The sequence below is a fragment of the Athene noctua genome, chromosome 8 (assembly GCF_965140245.1).
Source record: "Athene noctua chromosome 8, bAthNoc1.hap1.1, whole genome shotgun sequence".
NCBI lineage: Eukaryota > Metazoa > Chordata > Aves > Strigiformes > Strigidae > Athene > Athene noctua.
The window spans coordinates 689,484-711,770 of NC_134044.1; the positions used below are offsets into that span (position 1 = coordinate 689,484).

General features: G+C 62.4%; 3 protein-coding genes across 26 annotated transcripts in view; 1 reads left to right on the forward strand and 2 right to left on the reverse strand.

The window, feature by feature from the left end:
* Positions 1-5,196, reverse strand: part of KIF1A (kinesin family member 1A) — a 41,852-nt gene extending 36,656 nt beyond the window's left edge. For all 24 annotated transcript variants that reach the window (XM_074912425.1, XM_074912424.1, XM_074912422.1 and 21 more), the window contains exon 1: positions 5,025-5,196. The gene's annotated coding sequence lies outside the window, so the exon portion shown is untranslated. The remainder of the gene's footprint in view (positions 1-5,024) is intronic.
* Positions 4,541-10,937, forward strand: AGXT (alanine--glyoxylate aminotransferase). Its single transcript, XM_074912457.1, is given in 13 exon segments — positions 4,541-5,069; positions 5,369-5,939; positions 6,948-7,206; positions 7,336-7,528; positions 7,864-7,928; positions 8,005-8,105; positions 8,337-8,407; positions 8,734-8,818; positions 9,093-9,188; positions 9,448-9,517; positions 9,636-9,731; positions 9,870-10,070; positions 10,472-10,937. Coding segments are annotated over 13 exon segments (2,445 nt in total). The 3' UTR covers positions 10,580-10,937.
* A 285-nt stretch (positions 10,938-11,222) lies between these two features.
* On the reverse strand, positions 11,223-15,930 carry MAB21L4 (mab-21 like 4). Its single transcript, XM_074912458.1, is given in 6 exon segments — positions 11,223-11,315; positions 11,490-11,846; positions 13,034-13,187; positions 13,968-14,190; positions 15,281-15,839; positions 15,841-15,930. Coding segments are annotated over 6 exon segments (1,476 nt in total).
* Between the last annotated feature and the right edge of the window lie 6,357 nt (positions 15,931-22,287).

Sequence of the window (22,287 nt, forward strand, 5' to 3'; positions counted from 1 at the left end):
GTATTTGCCTCTCATTTAGCTCCCAGCAAAAGCAGATGCACGGCATCAGCAGGAGCAGCACCAGCCAGCAAGCCAGTGATCACACTCAGCTGAAGCTCCCAGCTCACAATCATTTTACCACTCCTTTTGCTAATAAATTATTAATCACAGACCTCATAAGATGAAACAAACCTCTCCAACATCTCCCAGAGCAGCAACTCATCCAGGGCTGGTGTCTGGGCTCTCTGCAGCCAGTCCCACCTTCCCTGAGTCCCAGTTAAGACTCACTAGCATTGGTCAGAAAAGGATGCTGGGGTCCTTCCCTTGACCACTGGGTCCTTCAGGATAAGCCCTGACCAAATCCATTCCTGCTTTCTAATGTCCACCCCCTCTCCTGCCTGTGCCCTGCTCCCTGGCTCCCCATACTGAACCTGCCAGTGGAGGAGGAACCCATCACCCCACAGCATGGGGAGGCACCAGCTCCTCTGGCAACTCTGCCTGCAGGATCCTGCAAAGGTGTTTGCAAAAGCCCTGGGGCTTTCTGAGCCTGGTCTTTGCCAGTGGGATGCTTGCTCTGGGATGAAGGAGATCAGGAGTGAGCAATGGCACAGCTCTGGTTATGTGGACCAGGACCCAAAGGAAGTGGAGCGGTAAGGATTGGTCCTCAACACAAGATGGGTTTTCCCATGGTGGAAGTTAAAATACAGCTGAATTTGTAGAAAAGGAGGAAGAAAAAAAAAAAATCCACATAACGGAAAGTGTCCCAAGAGAAGGGGATGGCTTTAAAATTAACTGAGGTTTGACAGCTTTCCTTTCCAGAGGGGGCGGGAAGAAAGCCAACATATGCTCTGCCCAAAGGCAGGTATATTCATGGTGCAGTGGAAAAATTTGCAGCCAGAAAGTATTATAAGCTCAGGGCTGTCTTTCAGAAATGCCTTGTCTGCTTTAAAAGTCCCTGACAGCAGAAGGAGGACGAATCTCCCACTGGAGTTCCCAAACCTTCCCCTCACTGCCACTGGGACGGCTCCGGAGCTCAGCCAGCGATCACACCCTTAAATACCACCAGCTCCAGGGTTCAAGCATTTGGTCTCAGGCTTTCTTGAGCATGGATTATTTTAAGTGGGCTTTTAACACCATTGAGTCTCTGAGCCATCGAGCAGGCTGTCACATACCAAAGGGCCTCCGCCTTCCCCACTCTGCTGCTTTCTCAGATGTGGGAGAAAGGAAAAATTAAACAGGACTCCTTGCCAAGGAGGAATGAAAAAGGTGGTTTTCCGAAGAAACAATGCACTGTATTCCTGGGTGGAACGGCAGCATCCTCATGAGGCCGTCGGCTCGAGCTGCTCCACCCTGTGGCACCGCTGGTGCTCAGGGACAATGGACCCGTTGCTGGGCTAAACCCCACGCAGCACCCAACAACTAACTGCCTGCATCAAATGCTTCCTTCTCCTCCTTCCACGTCCAGGACAGCTCTCTTCCCCACCTGCTTTGCAGTCTCTCCAGCTCCCAGAGCTACGAAGAGGTGGGTCAGGTCCCCAGGCTCTCACCCTTGCGGCACAGCCCTTGGCAAGAACCACGGGCAGCAGAACGGTGAGCCCACCTGTCAGCCACCCACCAGCCCTGGGACTGACCGCTGCCCACCATGGGCAGCTTCAGCCTCTGCCCTCGTTCCCTCTCAGTCCCACACTGTTCCCATCACAGCTCCCTTCAGCCCTATCACTTCCTGCAAAGCAGCTCCCATTTCTTCTTTGTCCCACTTTTTCAGGTGCCTTGTCTTGCTGCGTGCCCTCCATTGGTGGCTGCTCACCCCACACCAGCACCTCTCCAGCCTGCCCTTGCTGGCCCTGAGAAGCCCCCTCCTCGCCAGCAGGACCCTCCCTGCCCTGCCATCCTGATGCCCACATCCCAGCATCTTCCCAGAAAGCCATCTGGCTCACCTAGCCCAGTGGCACAGGCTCCTCTCCCTGCTGGTATTCCAGGCTGCAGAGCTGCAAGCTCAGCTCCATTTTCTGTCTCCATCCATTTTCTTCATCTTCCCTGGTTGGCAACGCACCACCTCCTCCCTCCTGCTCCTCTGCAGCATTCTATTCCCATCTCTGCCACAGCGGTGCAAGGACCACAGGCAGTGCTGTGCCCCCCTGGGCAGCAGCAGCAGCCCTCTTCCCACCTCCCTCCCAAGCCTGCTCTCCTTACCCCAACTCTTAATCTTCCTGGCTTGGCTACAGGGAGGAATCCAGCCTGCAGCCCACGTAATGTGGCAGCACCACCAGCTTCTCTGGCCACAGGCGCTCGGCATCCCCCAGAGAGACGGGACGCACTGCAACGGGCAGGCTGTGGGCAGGCAGGGCACAGGCAGGCAGCCTACCCCAGGGCAGGCGGGTCAGCTTGCTCTGCCTGGGGACAGTCAGCCACCGTCTGCTTAATCCGCCATCGAGAGAAATTCAATAAGCCGCTATCAGCCTTTCACTGGGAGCAGGCCAGCCCCGCCACCACACTCCCTGCATTCTCCCTGCCACCTCCTGGGGCCACCTCCGGCACAAGGGACACAGCGGAGGACGACAGCAGAGTCCCCGCAGAGTCCCCGGAGCCATGGTGCCAGGGGGCACATCCAGACCCGTCCCCCAACTCTGCCAGGCATCTCTTCCCCCGCCCCCAGGCTGCTGCGCTCTGCCCATCCCTACTGGTGCACCTGCCAGCCCTCGGTGATGAATGAAAGGCCTAGAGAGTGATGAATAACTGCATCAGCTAAGATTAATTGGGCAGAGATTAGCTAACAAGAGCTCTTAAATCCGAGGGCTACCAAATGGCAGCCCTCCTGCTACTGCTGAGAGGTGACCAGCAGGACGGGAAGCATTGTCCCCACGTGCCACCCACAGCAAACTCTTCCCCTAAGGATGCTGCGGGGACATGCTGTGCTGCCTGTCCCCTGGGTGCTGCAGGACACCGGGGTTCGTGTGATGCTAATGCAGGTCTGCACGGCCAGGATGCCCCATTCCCTGCGCCTGGCAAATGAAGAGCTGCCTGCATAGAGGGAAATCCAAAGCAAGTTTCTCCTTTTGTCTGCACTGCATCCCCACATTATCTCGGCAGCGAGGGCAGCCGCCCTGCCTGCCTGCACCTCCCAAGGCATGGTGCTCTCAGCCACCCACAGGCTTTGTTTTAACGAGCCCTTCCCCTGCACCCCTCTTTGGGGCTCCCCAGCTCCATCCGGGACCGCAGGGCCCTGCCCTCCTTCTGGGGACAACAGGGACAGTGGGGGACGCTGGGGGTGGCTGGTCCAGATGACACGGCACCATCAGCGCCTGCAAACCGAGCCCAGAGGCTGCTCCCCGCTCACCTCCCGCCCCGCGCAGCGTGCGGGGCCGTGACAGTGCAGTTTTCCCTGGAGCAGCACCCACGGGTGGGGAAGCAGCTCGGAGGACAGCCCAGGGCATGGGCAGGTGCCTCCCCATTCCCAGCAGAAATCCAGTGTCCCCACTGCCATCATGGGCACCCTGCCCCGTGCCTCACCTCCTGCCCACCCCAACGGGGACATGGCTTCGGGGCAGCATTTGCAGGTTCCCCAAGAACTTTAATGCAGATTAAATTTGCAGGTAGCAAATTTAAGGCCATGAATGAGGGATTTTGCTCATTCCTGGCCAGCTCCCTATCTGTGCTGCAAAGGCGAGTCACCTCACACTCCATCACCCGCTCTCTCCATCCTCTCTTCTGCACCCTAAAACCCACAATGGGGAAAAGCTGCGTGGAAAAGGCTCTGGCGGGTTACCAGCAGGGCTGGTCATGGAGAGGGGTGGGCAGCTGGGGGTCAGGGGGTAACACCAGGTTCTGACACCCCCCAGGGTTTGGGGCTGCAGCTCTAGTCACACGCAGGGAGGCAGGGGGGTGGCAGCAGCATCTGTGCCAGCACCAGCTGCCACCTCCCAGACAAGATGGAGGTCAGCATCAGCGTGTAGGGACGGCAAAGCCCACAACACCCCCGGCTGTACCCTAGGGGGGGGTCTGCTGCCTTCCATGCCCCCCATGCCATCAAGGCCACCTGCCAAGGGGCTGCTTAGCTGCTCTGGGCACTGGGCATGACAGCCGTGAAGTGGCAGAGGAAACGCTCAGCTGCTTCCGTGTCCTCCCCAAGCCTCGCAGCCGAGGCGTGGGATCTAAACAGGCAGGAGACCCCGGCACACAGGGGTCTGCGGGGTCCGGCGGAGAACGCTGCCCCATGGGGGAGGAGGAGGAGGAGGAGGAACACAATGGGGCAGGTGCAGTGCTGCTCCCTGGGAGCCAGGGTGGCCAAACGTGGGGCTCTGCCCCAGCCTCTCTGTCCGGGGACCAACCCCTCCTCTAGCCAGAAGCCATCGGCGCTGGCCTGCAGTGACATGGCAGCCCTTGCCCAGCTGCCCTCGAGCACAAGGTCAGCAGCAGCAGCTCGCCCTTGTGGGGCAAGCAAGGGGCTCGGCTTTGCAGTGCCTTCGCCAGCCACCCCCCCCCGGGGCGAAAGCCCCAGCTGGGGCGCCCACCGCTCCCTCCCGCCATCGGTGACTCTGAGGCATAATGGTGATGGCGCAAGATGGCCCAGCTTCATCGCCAGAGCCACCTGCCCCGGAGGGGAGAACGGGGGCGGCTCTGGGGCGAAAAGCGGTCTGTGTGCCCCCTCCCCCGGGCTGTGGGGACGGCATCCTCCCCCTGCCCACCCCAGGCCGGGGCTGTGGCCGCAGAGGCGTCGCTCGGTCCCCGGGAAAGCGCCCCCACCCCCCACGGCGGGATCCTTCTGGAAGCCGGGGCGGCACCCGCCGGCTGCGCGCCGGGGCCCCGCGGGCAGCCCCCACCCCGCCCCCCTCCCCTGCGCCTCGGGGGGGGCCGCAAAATGGCCGCCGGCCGCAGCCCCCCGCCCCGCCGGGCCCCCCGGGAGGCGCGTCCCACTCCCCGCCACGCCTCGCCCCGCCGGGGCCGGGAGGGGCGGCACCGCCATACCGTGGGCAGCCCCGGGGACCCCCCGCCCCGGCCAGCGCCCGGGGAGCGCGGTGGGGCCGCGCGGTGCCGCCCGCCCCTACCTGTGCCGGTGTCCGTGTCCGTGCCCGTGCCCGTGCCCGTGCCCGGTTCGGCGGGGCGCAGCGCTCAGCCGCGGGCGGGGGGCGCGGGCATGAGGCCGAGCCGCGCGGTGCGGTGCGGGGCGATGCGGTGCCGGTGCCGGTGCGGATGGCGGCGGCCCCGCCCCTGCGGTCCCCGCCCGCCCCGCGCCGCCCCGCGCCGCCCCGCGCGCTGGTTGGCCGCCGCCGCCGCCCGGGGCAAGCGGGGAGGGGGGCGGGAGGGGCGGGGGGGACCGGGAGGGCGCGGGCCGGGGATGGAGCGGTGACGTCACCGCATCCCCCCACCCCCGGTCCGCGCTGCGGAACAGCCGCAAGGGCGCGGGGAGGGGCGCCCCCCCCCCCCGTCCTCCATCGCCGGCAACCGTCGCCTCGGCAACCGCCACCCCCGTCCCCGGCACCCCCGGCGCGGTACCCCGGCCCCTCCCAGGCTTCCCGCCGGCCCCAGCCCCGGTCCGCCGCCACCGGCGGCCCCGGCTGCCGGCGCCCACCGCGGTGCGCAGCTCGTCCGCCCCCCGGCCTGAAGCGCCCCCGGGTGCCATGGCCGGCTGCTGTCCGGCTGCTCTGCGGAGTTCAGACCCAGAGCGGGGGGACGGTGACGCTTTTGCTGCCAGCTCTTTGCAGCAGCGCGTCCTCCTCGGCCCTCCACACCAGCCCAGGGCCACACATCCCCGCCCTGCCCCAGCCTCTCCGCGGCTTCCCGCAGGACAGGCAGCGGAGAGGTCTTATCCACGCACCCATCGCAGAGGTAGCGGGTCTCCAGCGGGTCTCTTCTCCCCATGTTTTAGGGACCGAGCGCCTCAGCGAGGCTGCGAGGATCCGGCGGCAAGCCCAGTGGCAGGGAGTCCCTTCAGCCAGAGGAGCACATGGCTGGGACACAAGGTGAGGGGCTGGATCGGGACCTCTGAGGACATCAGGACTTCTGGTCCTAGCTTCGGCAGGTGACGACCAGGCCCCAGTGCCCACGGTAACTGTGGTTTCCGTCAGCCACGCCGGCTCCCGGCTCCTCTCAGAGATGAGCATCCAGCTGTCTCTCACTTGGCATCGTGGCAGCCACACGCACCTGCCCCAAACACCTTCCGCACCAGCTGCCAGTGACACCTCTGCCAGGGGGGCACTTTGCACCCCATAACCGTCATTCCCAGCCCAAAGTTTTGCCCACCGAGTGGCTCCTCTAGCCAGGGACCTGTCCCTGGACCTGCCAGAAGCTGGCAGTGGGCAGAGAACATTCTTGGGGGATCAGCACGGTAGAGGGACCATGGGCACAGGTGGCGAGTGACAGGCATAGCGTATCGAACAGGTACCTGTGGCCTGTGGCATCACGACAGGCTGCGACGCCCATGAGCCAGGCTGAGCCCGCAGAGCACAGCTCGCTGCAGCAGAGGCTGCGGCCGCGTCCTACCTCATGGCTCTGCCCTTGCGCAGCCCACCCCGATGGCCAGCCTGCTCCAGGTGCCTGTCCCTTGGCCTGGCACCCTTCTGCGAGGCAGGTCCTTGGCCACAGAGCTTTGTGCTGTGGGAGGACTCATGACCATGGCGGCTGTGCCAGGCTGGTGCCAGCACAACCATCCCATGGCGCAGGTCCTGCGTGCCCAGGAGCAGGGATCCCACCTTCTGGGATGCTGTTGGCAACCATCAACCACAGTGTCCATGGGGATAGGGCCTGTGTGGGTGCTTGCCAGCCCCAGAGGCTGCTGTGCCTGCGGAGCAACCCCTCCAGCACCAGCAAGAGGGGACCCCCCAAAATGATGGGGCCGAGAGAGCAGGGACAGCGCTGGTGGCACATTAACTAGACAAGGAGGTGGCCAAGGGCAGAGTCCAGGCTGGTGGGGGGAGCACCGAGCCCCAGGGTCAGGGTCCACTGAGACACAGTGGACACTGCTGGCACAGGATGATGCACTGTGCTGCGGTGCTGGGTGCTGCACGGGCAGCCTCCACTGCTCCTCTCCTCCAGGCTGGGCTCCTGGGGACGGCAAGGCGTGCCATGACCACCAGCCTGCTCCGAGTCCCCCCACCCCAGGGGCTGCTCCGGCCCCTGGCTGTGCCGGAGAGACTGCTGCTCGGGCCGGGGCCCAGCAACGTGCCCCCCCGCATCCTGGCTGCAGGTGGACAGCAGCTCCTGGGCCACATGCACCCCGAGGTGCTGCAGGTGAGCTGCCCCAGCCCAGACTCCTCCGCTCCCCTCCCCTCCTCTCCCTTGACCCCCACGAGGGGCTGGGACAGCTCTGCTGGGGCGAGGGGGACAGCAGCGGTGCCAGCCGGTCCTCTGCCGCTGCAGGTGATGGACGAGATCAAGGTGGGCATCCAGTACGCCTTCCAGACACAGAACCGGCTGACCCTGGCCATCAGCGGCACCGGGCACTGCGCCATGGAGGCTGCCCTCCTCAACCTCCTGGAGCACAGTGACACGGTGCTGGTGGCCGTCAATGGCCTCTGGGGACAACGTGCTGTCGACATCGCCAGGAGGTTGGGTATGCTGGGGACAGCCAGATGGCACTGGTGGGGCTCAAGAGACCAGGCTTGTGGGCAGGATGCCAGAACGTGACCCCTGGCTTGCTGTCACCATCCTGCTGGCAGTGGCCAGTGACATGACTTCCGCAGCCAGAGAGCACTCCAGGTTTTTCCAGGGTGATGTCCCTCACTTATGGTGGTTTAAGGCTTTTTCACCAGACAAATCCAGGGGAGGCCAGACCCTGGCAGGTGGCCGCGCTCTCATTCATGCATGACCGATTCCCCCGCGGAGCAGGTGGTTGCCCAGTGGGAGGGTGCCCAAATTTCACTCTCCCTCTGCCCAAATCCCTCCCAGGAGCTGATGTTCACGAACTGCTGAAGCCCCCAGGCGAGTACTTCACTCCTCAGGACATCGAGGAGGTGAGTGCCAGTCACAGTGCAGGGTGGAAGGAGCAAGCAGGCCCTGGGGACAGTCACCTTCCTCTGTTTTATGCAGGGCCTGGCACGGCACAAGCCCTCGGTGCTCTTCATCACCCACGGCGAGTCCTCCACAGGGGTGCTGCAGCCGCTGGAGGGGCTGGGCGAGCTGTGCCACAGGTGGGTGTGCAGTGGGCACTCGCTGGGGCTGGTGGCACCCCGAGGTCGCTGTCAGGGATTGGAGCATGGGGATTTACATGCCTTGGGCTCTCCTCTGACTCTGTTGTGCTGGAAGCAGCTGGTGCCAGTGAGACATGCAGCCTTGGGGGGACCAGGATTCTGGGACTGGAGCAAGAGGAGGTGGCAGGAGTGGGTGGCAGGGACACCAGGCTGAGCTCTATCCTCCCACAGGCATGGCTGCTTGCTGCTTGTGGATGCAGTGGCATCGCTCGGGGGAGCCCCCATTTTCATGGACCAGCAGGGTAAGAGCCACAGTGCCATCATGGACACTCAGGGGACAAGGGGGCTCATGCCTAGGCCAGGGAAGGAGGACAGTGGGATCAGCCCCACTGCCCATGTTTTGGGCTAGCAGCACTAGAAACTGGTCCAGCTGCAGCCAGAGAGCCTGTTCCCCTCAGGGGACCGTCAGCAGCCTTAGGGTGTCCCCCAAAGCTGCCAAACACAAGCAGGACCTGCAGCATGTGGCAACCTGTGCTTCTCACCTGCCACTCACAGCCAGGCTGGGGGCTCTCAGCGTGTCTCTGCTGGAGCCCCCGGTCCCCAAGGAGCTACCTTCCCTCTTGGGCAGAGATTGACGTCCTGTACTCGGGGTCTCAGAAAGTCCTCAACGCCCCCCCTGGCAGCGCCCCCATCTCGTTCAGCGAGCGAGCCAGGTAAGGGCAGCCCTGTCCCACTGCAGGGAAAGGCAGTGGGGCTGGGAGGAGGCTGTCATCCCCCCCACTTTGCCAGCCACCCACTTGGGCCCTGCTCTGGAGAGCACACCCAGCAGCAGATCTGTGGGGTCAGAGCCCAGCCCAACCCTGGGCAGCGATGGGTGCTAGAGCCACCCTCTGCGCTCGTGTTGGAGGGACCCTCCCATAGGACTGGCCCTACCCTAGAGCTGGTCGGGTCAAGGTCCAGCTCCTACCCAGCACTCTGCTTCACCAGGGAGAAGATGCTGAGGAGGAAGACAAAGCCCCTGTCCTTCTACCTGGACGTGGCCTGGCTGGCAAACTACTGGGGCTGTGATGGGGAGCCACGAAGGTGAGGGTAGGCTGTCCTTGGACTGATGGCCGCAGTCGTGCCCCCTGCCTCGGGGGCTGCCTGGCCTGCAGGGCTCAGGTCTTGTCTGCCCATCACCCTGTGGGCTGGTCACAAAGCAGCCCTTGGGGGTTTTGCATCCCCTCGGCGCTGGGAGGGAGGAGGGAGGACAATGTGCGCCTGTTCCCCCCCGCCACAAGCTGGAGTACTGCTCTGCCACAGGCCGGGCCAAACCCGCCTGGCTGCCCCTTGGGTTTTGCAGGTACCACCACACGGCACCGATCAACACCTTCTTCAGCCTGCGGGAGGGCTTGGCCATGCTGTCGGAGATGGTGAGCGGCGCCAGGCAGGCAGTGGGGCACTGGCAGTGCTGGCTGGGCTTGGGGGAGAGGTGGGTGCCAGCAGGTCCCCGTCAGCAGCAGGGATCTTCTCCCTCCTCTCTGCCCACAGGGTCTGGAGAGCTCCTGGGAACGCCACCGGGCCAACTGCACCCTGCTGTGCCAGGGGCTGCGCGACCTGGGGCTTGAGCTCTTTGTGAAGGAGGAGGTGGGTGCAGGGCGACCCGCTGCCGTGGTGTGGGTGCATGGTGAGGACACGGCTCTGCGCAGCTGGAGACGTGCCTGGGCAGCTTTTGATGTTGGAGAAAGAACTCCCACCTGCCCCAGTGATGCTCTCTCCTGGCAGACCACCAGGCTCTCCAGCGGCCAGGGCCAGAGCCAGGAGCTGCAGACTTAACCAGGTTTCTCTCTTCCTCAGAAGGCAAGACTTCCCACCATTACCACTGTCAGGGTGCCTGAGGGCTACAACTGGAAGGAGATCACAGCCTTTCTGATGGACAACCACGCCATTGAGATTGCCGGGGGCCTGGGCCCCTCAGCGGGCAAGGTGGGCAGCATCCTCCTCTCCCGCTGCCTATGGCCAGGCCCCCAACCCCGCTGCTGCAGCATCCATCGACAGCACACCCCAGCATTAACCACTGCTCCCCAGCTGCAAATGGCAAACACACAGCTGGATGCATCCCATCGCCCACAGTGATGCATAGCGGCTCCTAACCACACACAACTGCCGGGTGTAATTGAATAACTGCACACATCATTAGTGGGGTGGCACGTCTTTAGAGGAAACACGTGCTAAATAGGAGCAAGCGGGGAATTGCGCACATGCCTGCAAACCCGCCGCACGTGCAGCTGCTCCTCATGTGCCCCCTGCCCCGCACAGGAGCCTGCTGGGGCATGGCCACAAAGGTGGGGGCTGCAGGGAGACATTCGCCCTTCTCCTCCTCCCAGGTCCTGCGAATCGGCCTCATGGGCTGCAACTCCACCAGCGGCAACGTGGACCGTGTGCTGCGTGCTCTGCGAGACGCCCTCAATCGCTGTCACCGGAGCAGGCTGTGAGCACCCCAGCGAAAGGGGGGTCCAGATGAGGCGGCACGGTGCTTCCCCCCCTGCCCTACTGGCAGGCAGCTGGCTGGCAGAGGGACTCCACCATCACCTCAGGATGCTGGCAGGGAATACTCAACACCCAGCGACACAATGGGAAAGAGAAGCTGGAAGAGCAGGGGACATGGAGGTGAGGGCTACAGCTCAGCGGACTCAAGACGTGGCTCAAAGCTCTTTCTCCAGGCCACCACGCAGCGTCACTCCTCACCCTGATGGCCTGGCCTCCCAGCTGCTCCCTTCCCCCTGGCCCCAGGGCATGGCAGCCCCACTGCAAACAGACAGGAAAGCTGGCTGCAGGACCCAGCCACAGACCCTTTCCACTACCATCACCTTCGGCATCCCTGCGCCAGAGCCCAGCAGCACAGGATGCCGTCCAGCCCCCCCACATTAAGGACGAAACACCCGCCCCAGTGCCCGGCTCTACTAGGGCACTCAGGGCCATGCATCCCCACCCAGCTGCAGCAGACATGTGCTCGCTCCTCGGTACCATCTTTCCTCAATAAAGTGACACGGCAGCGTGCTGCTCCCCTGCCCCGTAGCTCGCCTTGCACACCTCCCAGTTTCCAGACACCCGGATGGGGCAGCAGCAGGGTCCTGCTCAGCTCTGCGGGGGAATTTCTTGCTGGATCTTGGCGAGGAGCTGCGACATTGTCGAGTGGCGTGCACCGTCCTGGATCCGGTACACCTGGAACTAAGTGGAGGTGGGTGGGGAGTGAGGGGAGAGGGCTCCCCACTCTCCACAGTGGGGTTGGGCAGCCCATGCCCGTGGCTGCCAGGGGCTGGAGGGGCAAATTCCAGCACATCCTAAGCTGCCCAGGCCAGGCTGTGCTCTGCCTCAAGAGACCAGCGGAGGGTCTAGCATTACCTGGCTGAGCAGGATGTCGAAGTAGGGTGTGTCCCAGTAGGACCTGTCCTTGGTGGGGACATGCAGGAGGGCTCGAGTGCTGGGATCTGCCTGCCAGCTCCCAGTGCGTGCAGGAGGGCCAAAATGGAAGCAGAGGAAGCGCCGGGGGTCCCAAGCAAAGCTCTCCACCTTATGGTAGAGGGAGGCGAGGTCCAGTGTCTCTCCTTGGAAGAGGTTCTCCTCTGGGTGCAGAAAGTGGGGCAGGCACTGGGTGGCCAGGCAGCGGAGGAGGATCACCAAGAGCCTGTAGACAGAGCCCTCCAGGTCCTGCCAGTCCTCTGCGGAGGGGAAGAGCTCCGTGCTCCACAGCAGCACCATCTGCAGTGAGGGAGAGAAGGGCACAGGATCGGGCACTCCCCACAAAGGCCGTGCCTTCACACCCTGACCAATGCAGACATCGCGTCTTCGGCAGCCTACGGCTGTGCAGAGGCTTGGAGCTGCGGCTTCAGGTGCAGCCCATGACCGACCACCCCTTTGTTTTGAACTTTTGCTTCACTCCCCAAAGACCCCCTGTGTCAGCTCTGAGGCAGGTCCCAGCTCTGCAGCAGCTCCAAAACAACCACACTCAAACTTTCTGCAAGCACTAAGCAGTCGAAAAAACCCTGATTGTGGCTTCAATCAGCCGCTGGCAGGGCAGGTGAACCCTCAGCAGCTGCCACACCAGCTTCTTCAGCACTGCACTGGCAAACGGCCCGGCACCGACACCTTTTGGCAACACAGCGTAACGGGCAATGCATATGGTGGGCTGGAGCAAAAAGACTCTTTTTTTAAGGACAGATGCATACTGTGCCCTTTTTTTAAAAAAAATCCAAAACATCAGAGAATGCAACATAAAGCTAAACCCACAGGATCTGGGTTACTTGGAGCTGGAGCTGTTCTCTCAGCAGAAGACAGCTCTGCCTGCTTCTCCACCACCAGCCCCAAGAGCCGCCACAAGGCAGGGCACACCTGGACTGCGCCACCAGCCACTGTCCCTGGCACGGCCCCGTTCCCAACCAGCATCACTAGCTGGTCTGGGTCCAGAGCGTCAAAACCAGGTTGGGTGGGGAGAGGAGGGTTTTGTCAGAGGAAACGCCACCCTCAGCCCTGTATGGGCGCCTCCCAGCATGCTGGGGCACCAGACAGCTGGCGGCATGGCAGGCACAGCAATGCAATCCCCAGCATGGCCCCTGCAGACACAGGCAGCTTGTGCCAGGGGATGCCTGACATGTTGGCACAGAGCCCCAGGTCTTATTGCTCAGGGTGTTTCAGGCTGGAGGTTCCTCATTCAATCCAGTAAGTGCCTGCCATTTGCCAAGAAGGATCAAACCCCTCTAACCACGGCCAGTGGCATACATCCTTCCCAGACACAGCCACGGGCCGGTACATCCCAAAGCACTGCAGGCACTTAGGTTTGTTGCTTGGGACTTTCTTCCAGCAGCAATTTGGGTAGGACACTGTGCAGGGGAGCAGTCTCGGCTCTGCCTGCCCAGAGAGCTGCTGTCTCACCAGCAGAACCTCCCTACCTTCAGGTGGTTGAAGGTGAGACTGCCTTTCCCGCCCTCCTCTTGCCAGTCCTGGCTGCGTAGCTGATCGAGCAGGCGAAGGCTGTCCAGACGGGGTCCCTGCAATGTGTCCACTACCCAGAGCAGCTTCAGGACTGGGAGGTGAGTAGAGGATCTGACGAGAGAAAGTGGTGTCCGGTGAGAGGGAGGATGGAGACTCCTCTGGCCACCCATATGACCGCAGGCATGCAGCATCCTGGATCCCTCCTCCTGCACCCACCTCTGGAGAAGAGGAACCCAGGATATTTGCAGCATTATGGGGATGCTGCTGAGCAGCTCCTGCCTTCCCAGGAGGGACAAGAGGGGAGGAGAAGGGGGATTGTGTTCCCCTACGTGCAGCAGGGAAGGCTGCAAGCTGCCCCAGAGGGGCGGCTGGACTGGATCCCAGGGAGGGGCTGAGCCTCCAGCTGAACCACACTGTGCCCTAAATAAACCTAAGCTGGTCCAACCAGAGGCTTGGCCTCTCCTTGGGGCCAGGTAGCCGCGCTGGAAGGCGGATGCATGTCACCCTGGCCCCACTCCCTCCCACAGCCTGCCCTGGGAGGCACCTCATCGTCCTGCTGCTGCCAGATGCACAGGCTCACTCCCAAAGCCTGAGAAGGGATCTGAGAGCTGCCACCCTCCACATAACCTGGGTTCAGGTCCTGCAAACAATCTGGGGACAGCTCCTCAGTTGCATCCCCACCTCTCTCCTTGAGCTGCCTGAAATTTGGCTGAGGTTTTTCCCCCAACACAGAGCAGAGAGTTTGGGCATCATGAGAGGGTGACTTCCCACACACGTTGATACATCCCTCCACTTTCCCATCCCCTTTCTGCCTACACCCAGCAGTGCTGCCAGCCAGGGAGGATTCCCAGAGAAGGGTCACCCCGTTAGGCACGCAGCCAAGCCACTCACCTCCAGCAATGGGCAGAGGCAGGGACGAAGTGGGCCTCTTCCGTGGCCTTCCAGAGGCTGCCTTCAGGGAAGCCCCCGTTGCTCTGCCGCCCCTTGAGCCAGAGCGGCTCCTGTTGCCTCCTCACCACAGGAATGATGTCAAAGCGGATGGTCTTCCAACCACCACGGATCAGCAGGGAGAGCTCCATGGCATCTTCCTGCAGATTTTCAGCACTGAGGTCACCTAGATGCAGAGGGTTTGGCTGTGGTTAGGAGGTTACCACAGCCGGTCCCACAGGCTGAACAGGGTATGTGCCGCAATGTGCCCATGGGCACGTCCCACCCTGCTCGACTCATCCCTTTCCAATGCTGCAGTTTGGCTGTGCTTCCCTGGTGAAAGGCATTCTTCAAACCCCACTGAGGTGCTTTTTGGGAAGGAACATCACTCCAGTGAGGCTCAGGGCCAGGCCAGTGGGTGTGGGCACAGCAGGAAGCCCTGAGTGGCTGAACAGGACCATGCTGCTGAGTGGCTGAACAGTGCCAAGAAAAAAAATGTGGTCCAAAAAAATGGATCAGGAAAGGTCTCAGGCTGTGGGGGTAGAGGAAGATGAAGGGCTCTGGCTTGGCCACGGAGGAAGGAGGGAATGGTGGGCTTGCTGGGGCTGCATTAAGAGACTTTCAGTCCTGCTGGTCCTCTCACATTACCTTTCCGTCAGGGCTGAGATTTACTTCAAGAAGCATCTTTGGAGGCAGAAATGCATAAAGAAGCTGTTGGGATCCTATGGGCATTCCCAGGTTCCCTTACCCACCGTGTCCTTCCCAGGGACGTTGCTCCCAGCTGGGGCCCATGTGTGTGCCCCAACATCCTGGTCCAGCCCTGACGTGCTTGCAGTTTGCCCTTGCAAACAGCCTCCACTGGGAAGCAGGGGGCACTCGAAGGCCAGGTGAGATGGGAGGAACGTGGTTAGGGTGAGCCAAGCATGCCAAGTCCCTGAGCAAACCTTCCCTGGGGACTAATGGCAGGGGTGGGTGAACCCTGCATTGAGCTGCTACCTGTCAAGGAGGGTGCCACCAGCCCAGGGTGAAGTTGTCTGAGGATTACTTGGCCCTGTGGCATGGCAGGGAGGGGTTTGCATCTCCCCTTCCTTAGCTGGGGGCAAAGCCTGTCCTAAGTGCATGGCAGGGAACTGGCTCGGTCACGCAGGCTTCAGGCAGGTCATGCTCCTGGGGACTGATGCCCCAGCCCGTGTGTGCAGGAACCACCACCAGGCTGGGCTCCCCAGCCCTGCTGGAGGCAGCTCCGGGCCGGGGAAGCATCGCGCGGGCGTACACACCTGGCTGAAGCAGGAAGCGGCGCTGGCAGCACACAATGGCCGAAACGAGAAGCTCTTTCAGGTGCTGGAGGACTTTACCTGGAACCAGGCACTTCGCACCACATCCCTGCTCCATGATACCCACGGTGCTCGTCCAGTCCTCCAGGGCAGTCTCTGGAGAGGTCACTTCCAGATAGCAGGTGCCCAGCCCCGGACAGTTGCCGTCTGGGGCATCCCTGGGCTGGCATGGCAGCAGCCGCAGGACACTGCCGTCAATCCACAGGGGGACCTCCATGGTGACAGCATCCTCGGAGGCGCAGAGAGTGAATTCGAAGGCTTCCAAGTTCCTGGCATAGTCCACAAGGAAGCGGGGCTCCCTGGCATGGACACCCTCCAGCAGGGTCAGCAGGATGTCCTCAGCCTGCTGGAAATGCTCCAGGCGCTGCCTCTCATGGGATACGATCGCCCCGAGGTAGCTCTGCCAGTGGGAAGCTCTGGCTGCCATGGCAGCTCTGCCACTGTCCTGAGCTTGCTTCAAGCAGGAAGAAAAATATGTGGGCAGGGAGGGCAGGGCTGGGAGCCAGTGCAGGGTGGGTGGAGGGAAGCCACAGCCGGGCGTTGACATGCACCACTGCTGGGTGAGCGCCAGGAAGAGCTGCCCGGGGCACCATGTCCCCCCAGGGCGGGGGACTGAGTCACAGGGTGGCCCCCAGCAGTCCAGCAGGGTGACAAGGGATGCTCAGCCAGCAGGTCACGCCAGGACAACACTGTGATGTCCCACACCTCTCCCAGCACCTGGGCCATGTGCTGACAGCACCCCCTCATAGCCAGTGCCAGGAAGGCAACCCACGGCCCTCCCACCCTGGCCCAGCTCAGATCGGCAGGCCCAGCCTCCCGGGGCAGGTCTGCTCGGAACTCCTGTTGCGCGGCGGGCGCTGGGAGCAGGCTCACGCTGGAGCCGGCCCGGGCTGCTGTAGCTGTGGGAGGGCTGCAGGACCCCACAAGCAGGACCCCACACCCGGGACCCCGCACCCAGGACCCTGCACTCGGGACCCCACACCCTGCAGGCACTCGGCGCAGCCCTGTGGGCCCAGCCCACGGCTTGATCTGACCCAGACCCATGCCCATGCCCATGCCCATGCCCATGCCCATGCCCATTCACAGGCCCATGCCCATGCCCTTGCCCATGCCCAGGCCCATGCCCATGCCCATGCCCAGGCCCTTGCCCTTGCCCATGCCCATGCCCATGCCCATGCCCTTGCCCATGCCCTTGCCCATGCCCATGCCCTTGCCCTTGCCCATCCCCTTGCCCATGCCCATGCCCTTGCCCATGCCCATGCCCATGCCCAGAGCCCATGCCCATGCCCTTGCCCATGCCCTTGCCCTTGCCCATGCCCATGCCCTTGCCCATGCCCTTGCCCATGCCCTTGCCCTTGCTCATGCCCATGCCCATGCCCATGCCCTTGCCCTTGCCCATGCCCTTGCCCATGCCCATCCTTTGCCCTTGCCCATGCCCATGCCCATACCCATGCCCATGCCCTTGCCCATGCCCATGCCCTTGTCCTTGCCCATGCCCAGGCCCATGCCCATGCCCATGCCCATGCCCATGCCCTTGCCCTTGCCCATGCCCATGCCCAGGCCCATGCCCATGCCCATGCCCTTGCCCTTGCCCATGCCCTTGCCCATGCCCATGCCCATGCCCTTGCCCTTGCCCATGCCCAGGCCCATGCCCATGCCCAGGCTCATGCCCATGCCCTTGCCCTTGCCCATGCCCATGCCCATGCCCTTGCCCATGCCCATGCCCATGCCCAGAGCCCATGCCCATGCCCTTGTCCTTGCCCATGCCCATGCCCTTGCCCATGCCCTTGCCCATGCCCTTGCCCATGCCCTTGTCCTTGCTCATGCCCATGCCCATGCCCATGCCCATGCCCTTGCCCTTGCCCATGCCCTTGCCCATGCCCATGCCCAGGCTCATGCCCATGCCCTTGCCCATGCCCATGCCCTTGCCCTTGCCCATGCCCAGGCCCATGCCCATGCCCAGGCTCATGCCCATGCCCTTGCCCATGCCCATGCCCTTGCCCTTGCCCATGCCCATGCCCATGCCCTTGCCCATGCCCATGCCCTTGCCCATGCCCATGCCCTTGTCCTTGCCCATGCCCATGCCCTTGCCCATGCCCATGCCCTTGTCCTTGCTCATGTCCATGCCCATGCCCATGCCCATGCCCTTGCCCTTGCCCATGCCCATGTCCATGCCCTTGCCCTTGCCCATGCCCATGCCCTTGCCCATGCCCTTGCCCATGCCCTTGCCCTTGCTCATGCCCATGCCCATGCCCATGCCCTTGCCCTTGCCCATGCCCTTGCCCATGCCCATGCCCATGCCCATGCCCTTGCCCTTGCCCTTGCCCATGCCCTTGCCCTTGCTCATGCCCATGCCCATGCCCATGCCCTTGCCCTTGCCCATGCCCATGCCCTTGTCCTTGCCCATGCCCATGCCCATGCCCATGCCCTTGCCCTTGCCCTTGCCCATGCCCATGCCCATGCCCATGCCCATGCCCATGCCCATCGCCGTCACTCCCGACGCCCCTCGGCCGCGCAGAGCCCCCGGGCCTGGCTCTGCTCCATGGCCCCGCCCACCCCAGCAGGTAGGCCCCGCCCCCCCGTAGGCCCCGCCCCTCCGTTCCCACGGCAGCGCCGCCCCCTCCCCGGCGCGGCGGCTGTGGTCGCCATGGCGACGGCGCGCCCCGGCGGCGCTATTGCCCGGCGACGGCACTGGGCCGCGGGGGAGCATCGCCATGGGGGCACCGGCAAACCGGCGCTTTCGGGCCCAAAACCGCTGGGAGCCAGCCGTGGCGCCGGAGGCGGCGGCGCTCAGCCCGGCTGCCGCCAGGAGGAGCAGATGCTGCTCGAGACAAGGGCTGAGCTTTGGTCCCCTGCTGAGGGGGGTCTTGGTCACCTTCCACCTCCGGAGGGCTCCCTGGGACAGGCTCACGCCCCGGGCTGCACGGAGTTAGGACAGCAACGGCCACAACGGGGCAGAGGCTGGCTGTCGTTTCCGCACAGCCTTTCTGCCTGTACCCTCACACCTGCCCTCAGTCCTCCAGCATCTCCCACAAATCCTGAAGAGGGAGATGCATGGCATGCCCTCCCCGGGGCAGGTTCCCTGGCTTCACTGGCCCTGAGCCAGAGCTCTTAATAATTATAGTCTGTGGATGGAAGGCAGGGCTCTCCACAGGACAGCACGGCTCAGTAATTCCAGGCTCCATTCCTTGGTCAGAGCAGGAGAGGGAGGGGGAACCTCCTGCGGGAGCTCTGTGGCAGCAGGAACCCGTGTGGGAAGAGGGTCACAGCTGAGCGTGGGGCCCCTGGAACCTTGCCTGGGGAGGGGAGAGACACGGGGCTCACGGCCGGTCCTCCCACTTCCTGTGGCTCAGGCTTTTTATTGTCCTTTTATATACCCCAGACAAAGTTTCCACATCTCCCTGGCGTTGTTTCCAGTTCATCCTCATGCCTCCTTCAGTCCCACGTGGCTAAGGACCCACTCTCCTCACAGGGGTCTGTCCCTCATGGCCATCTGTCCTTCCACCAGCTGAGCTCCAGGGAGCCCTGGCTGCCTTCCAAGAGGGAGCAGGGCCAGATCTTCAACCTGCAAAGAATCCTCGTGCACCTGCAGTACGAGCCATGGAGGTGAGCAGGAGCCAGCACCAGGGTCCTCACTGCCTGAAGGCTGGGGATGCCCAGGGCTGGGGAGCCCCAGCTGCATTTTAAACCCCTGACACCAGACAAGAAGCTCTGTGCCTCCTTACCCGAGCCCCACACTCCTGGTTTCACCTCACCTGAGCAGGAGGCACTCAGTCCCCCATGCTGACCACCCTCCCACCCAGAGCTGAATGTGCAGCTTGGTCTTGCCCTCCTCCATCACTCGGGGAGGACAAGCTGGCTGGTGTCCTGGAGAGGAATTGAGAGCAGCAGGACTCCCTGGTGCCAAAGCAGAGCTCCTGGGGGCTTCACTCTCCTTATCGGAGGGGTCTGGGCTCATCCTAGAGGACACTGAGCCCAAGCCAGGCAGAAGTGACAACCACTCTAGGGCCTGATGTGGGGAAAAGAGATGCAGGCCACCAATTTTCCAGGGGTGGTGGAGCGTGGCTCACTGCTGGCAGGGCTGTTGCGTGCCCTAGGAGCATCACTTTGTTACCCCTAGAGTCCCTGCTGTGACAGCACCCAGGACAGTCCTTCAGCCAGCGCCTGACAGGGGTGCTGGAGGAGGCCACAGGGAACTGAGCTGTGAGCAGGAGCAGTACTACGGGAAGGTAAGGCTGGGGGGTAGGAAGATGAGGCAGTCCTCCCGGGCAGCTTGGTTCTGGTGGCGGAGCTATGCCCTCCTTGGTAGGGTGCTGACTGACCCCACAGCGTGACCCTGGCATCCTGCTCTCATCGCTGCCAGAGTTCTGGTACCAGGAGGAGCGTGTGCTATGTGATCCCCCAGTGCCTCACTGCCTTTGGCACCTGCACTCTGCGGATCTCTGGGTGCCACCACTGAGAGGTGAGTGCTGCAAAATGTTGCCCTCTGCCCCTTCCCACAGCCTGGGGTCTTCCCCTTTCCTCATCCTCCATCCTCTTTTTCCCTTCCTCCTTCCCTCTTTTCCTCCCTCCTTACTCTTATCTCCTTCATGTTATTCTTTCCTCTTTCCCCTTTCTCTTTCCCCTTCTCTTTCCCCTTCTTTCTTCCTCTTCTTCCTCCTTCCCCTTTTCCCTTTTCCTTTTCTCCTTTCCCCTCTCCTCATTTCCTCCTTCCCCCTTTCCTTTTTCCTTCCCCTTTTCCCTTTCTCATTCCCCCTCTCCTGTCTCCTTACCCCTTCCCTTTCCCTTTTCTCCTTTCCCCTTTTTCTTTCCCATTTTCCCTTCCTCCTTCCTCTTTCCCCCTTTCCCTTCCTTCTTCTCCCTTCCTCTTTCTCCTTTCCCACACCCCTTTCCCCTTCTTCCTTTCCTATTCATCTTTCCCCTTCTTTCTTCCCCTTCCCCTTCCCCTTTCTCCTCCTCTCCTCTGCAGGCAAGAGGCCCTGGAGGAGCAGCTACCCTGCTGCTGCCAGGTGAAGGCAGTGCAGGCAGTGTCCCTGCTGCAGTCACAGTGGGAAAAAGAAGAGCTGGCTAAGGAGTGGTGCTGGCTGGTGGCACAGCTGGCAACACAGCTGGCCAGCCAGCCGGGAGAGGTGGGAGCCACTGGAGGTGCTGCCAGATACTGCCCAATGCTCCAGGCTGCGGGGCAGCTTGGCAGGAGGGTGTTGGGGTGCAGAGGGGAGTCCCCCTTGAAGCAGGGGACCAGTCACCAAGGCCAAGCAGGCAGCTCAGTGTGGCAGGTCTGGCCCCTGCCTGCACTTTGCCTGCTGGCAGGAGGTTGCCCGGCACTGTGACCTGTGCATGGAGACCATGAGGCATAAGGCCCCCCCCCATGCCCACCGGCATCCCTCTGTGCTGCCCAGGAGAGCTGAGCTGGGCACTGTGGAAGGCCGAGGCAGATACCACCCAGCAGGAGGGAGAGGAACCAGCGTGGGGAGGGGATGGCACAGGTCAGCATGGTGGGGAGACAGCAGAAGCTCCATCCCATGCAGAGGGAGCAGCGAAACACTGGAAGGCTGATCCCTGCCTGGGCCGTGCCGTGTGTGTGGGCAAGCAGCATGGCCAGGCACGGCTGAGTGTTCGGGGCAGTGCCAGGACAGGTGAGCCAGCAAGAGGCTCAAACGTAGCACAGCTCCACTGGAGGTGACACATAGGGGAAAATTTCCTAGCAAGAAGGTCAGTTGGGCCGTGGAAGACATGGCTGGAGCACGGTGCTCAGCCTGGACGAGTCAGTGAGAGGCTGGCGGGGAAAAGCCTGACACTGGTGGAGGGGCCAGGCTGAATGAGCTAATCACTCATTTTCCATCTTCACATTTTATGATTCTATGAATTTTTGCTCTGTTAGAAACAGGAGAGAGAAAACAACTCAAAAATAAGAGCAAGGGCAATAAAGAGAGAGGAAAAAACCTGGGGGTGTGGGAGCACTAGAGATAGCAGGGGTGAGCGAGGGGCTGCAACGAGACCCAGTGTCCCTCACCCAGCTTACCCCTCTGTAGGACGCCACACACAGCGTCACTGCTGGGCCCCAGATCCTGCAAGATGCCATCGACACCCAGCAGAAAGGCTCTGGGGAGTTGAGCTGGCAGATGGAGGAGCTGGCAGGGGACAGGAAGACTGGGATGCGGGAGGTAGGTGATGCTGTGCCCCAGTGCCGGCACCCCTGCACCCCATGAGCGTCCCACCAGAGCCAGCAGTTTGCTCAGAGCAGCATGGCCCCTGGCAAAAAGGCTGCGATGGGGAGCTGGGATGCAGGCAGGGGAGGTAGAGAGGAAGGGAGAGTAATTTAACATGACAGGCTGTTTATTTTGGCAAAAAGGGTCTCTTTTCAACAGATTTCAAAGCCCAGCCCTGGGGCTGGGGGGGACCACACAGAGGAGTGGGAGAGCAGGGGTATGAGGGGGGGTTCGATGAGGCACCTGGACCGAGAGAGATGGAGAGGAACCCCCCCGCCTGCTTGTCCCCAGGGAACCACTGGGTTTTCACAGCCCCGGGTGTGCTTGCACACTCCAGTGGAGTCCCCCCTCCGCCCAGGGTGCCCCCACAGGCACCCGCACGCTCCCGCACACACGTGCTCGCCTGCACGCACCCGCGCATGTTCGCACGCTCCCCCAGCCCCTGCTCCTTCCTCCGGGCCAGGGCTCAGCTGGAGTCTTGGCTTCCCCCAGCAACATTTCAAAAGAGGCTGTTTATTGACAAAAAAAAAAAAATTGCTAGGAAAGAAATAATTATTATAATCACATTAAGAGCTTTGGCTGTAAAAGCCCTGCAAGAGCATGGGGAAGGAGCTGAGGCTGCTAATAGCAGGGAGCACAGGGGGTAGTTTTCCTGCCTTGTGCTCTTTTTTTTCCCAGTCCCACTCCAACACACCCCCACCCCCACCCCCCCTTTCCTCCCCTTTATCCTGGGAAATGAAA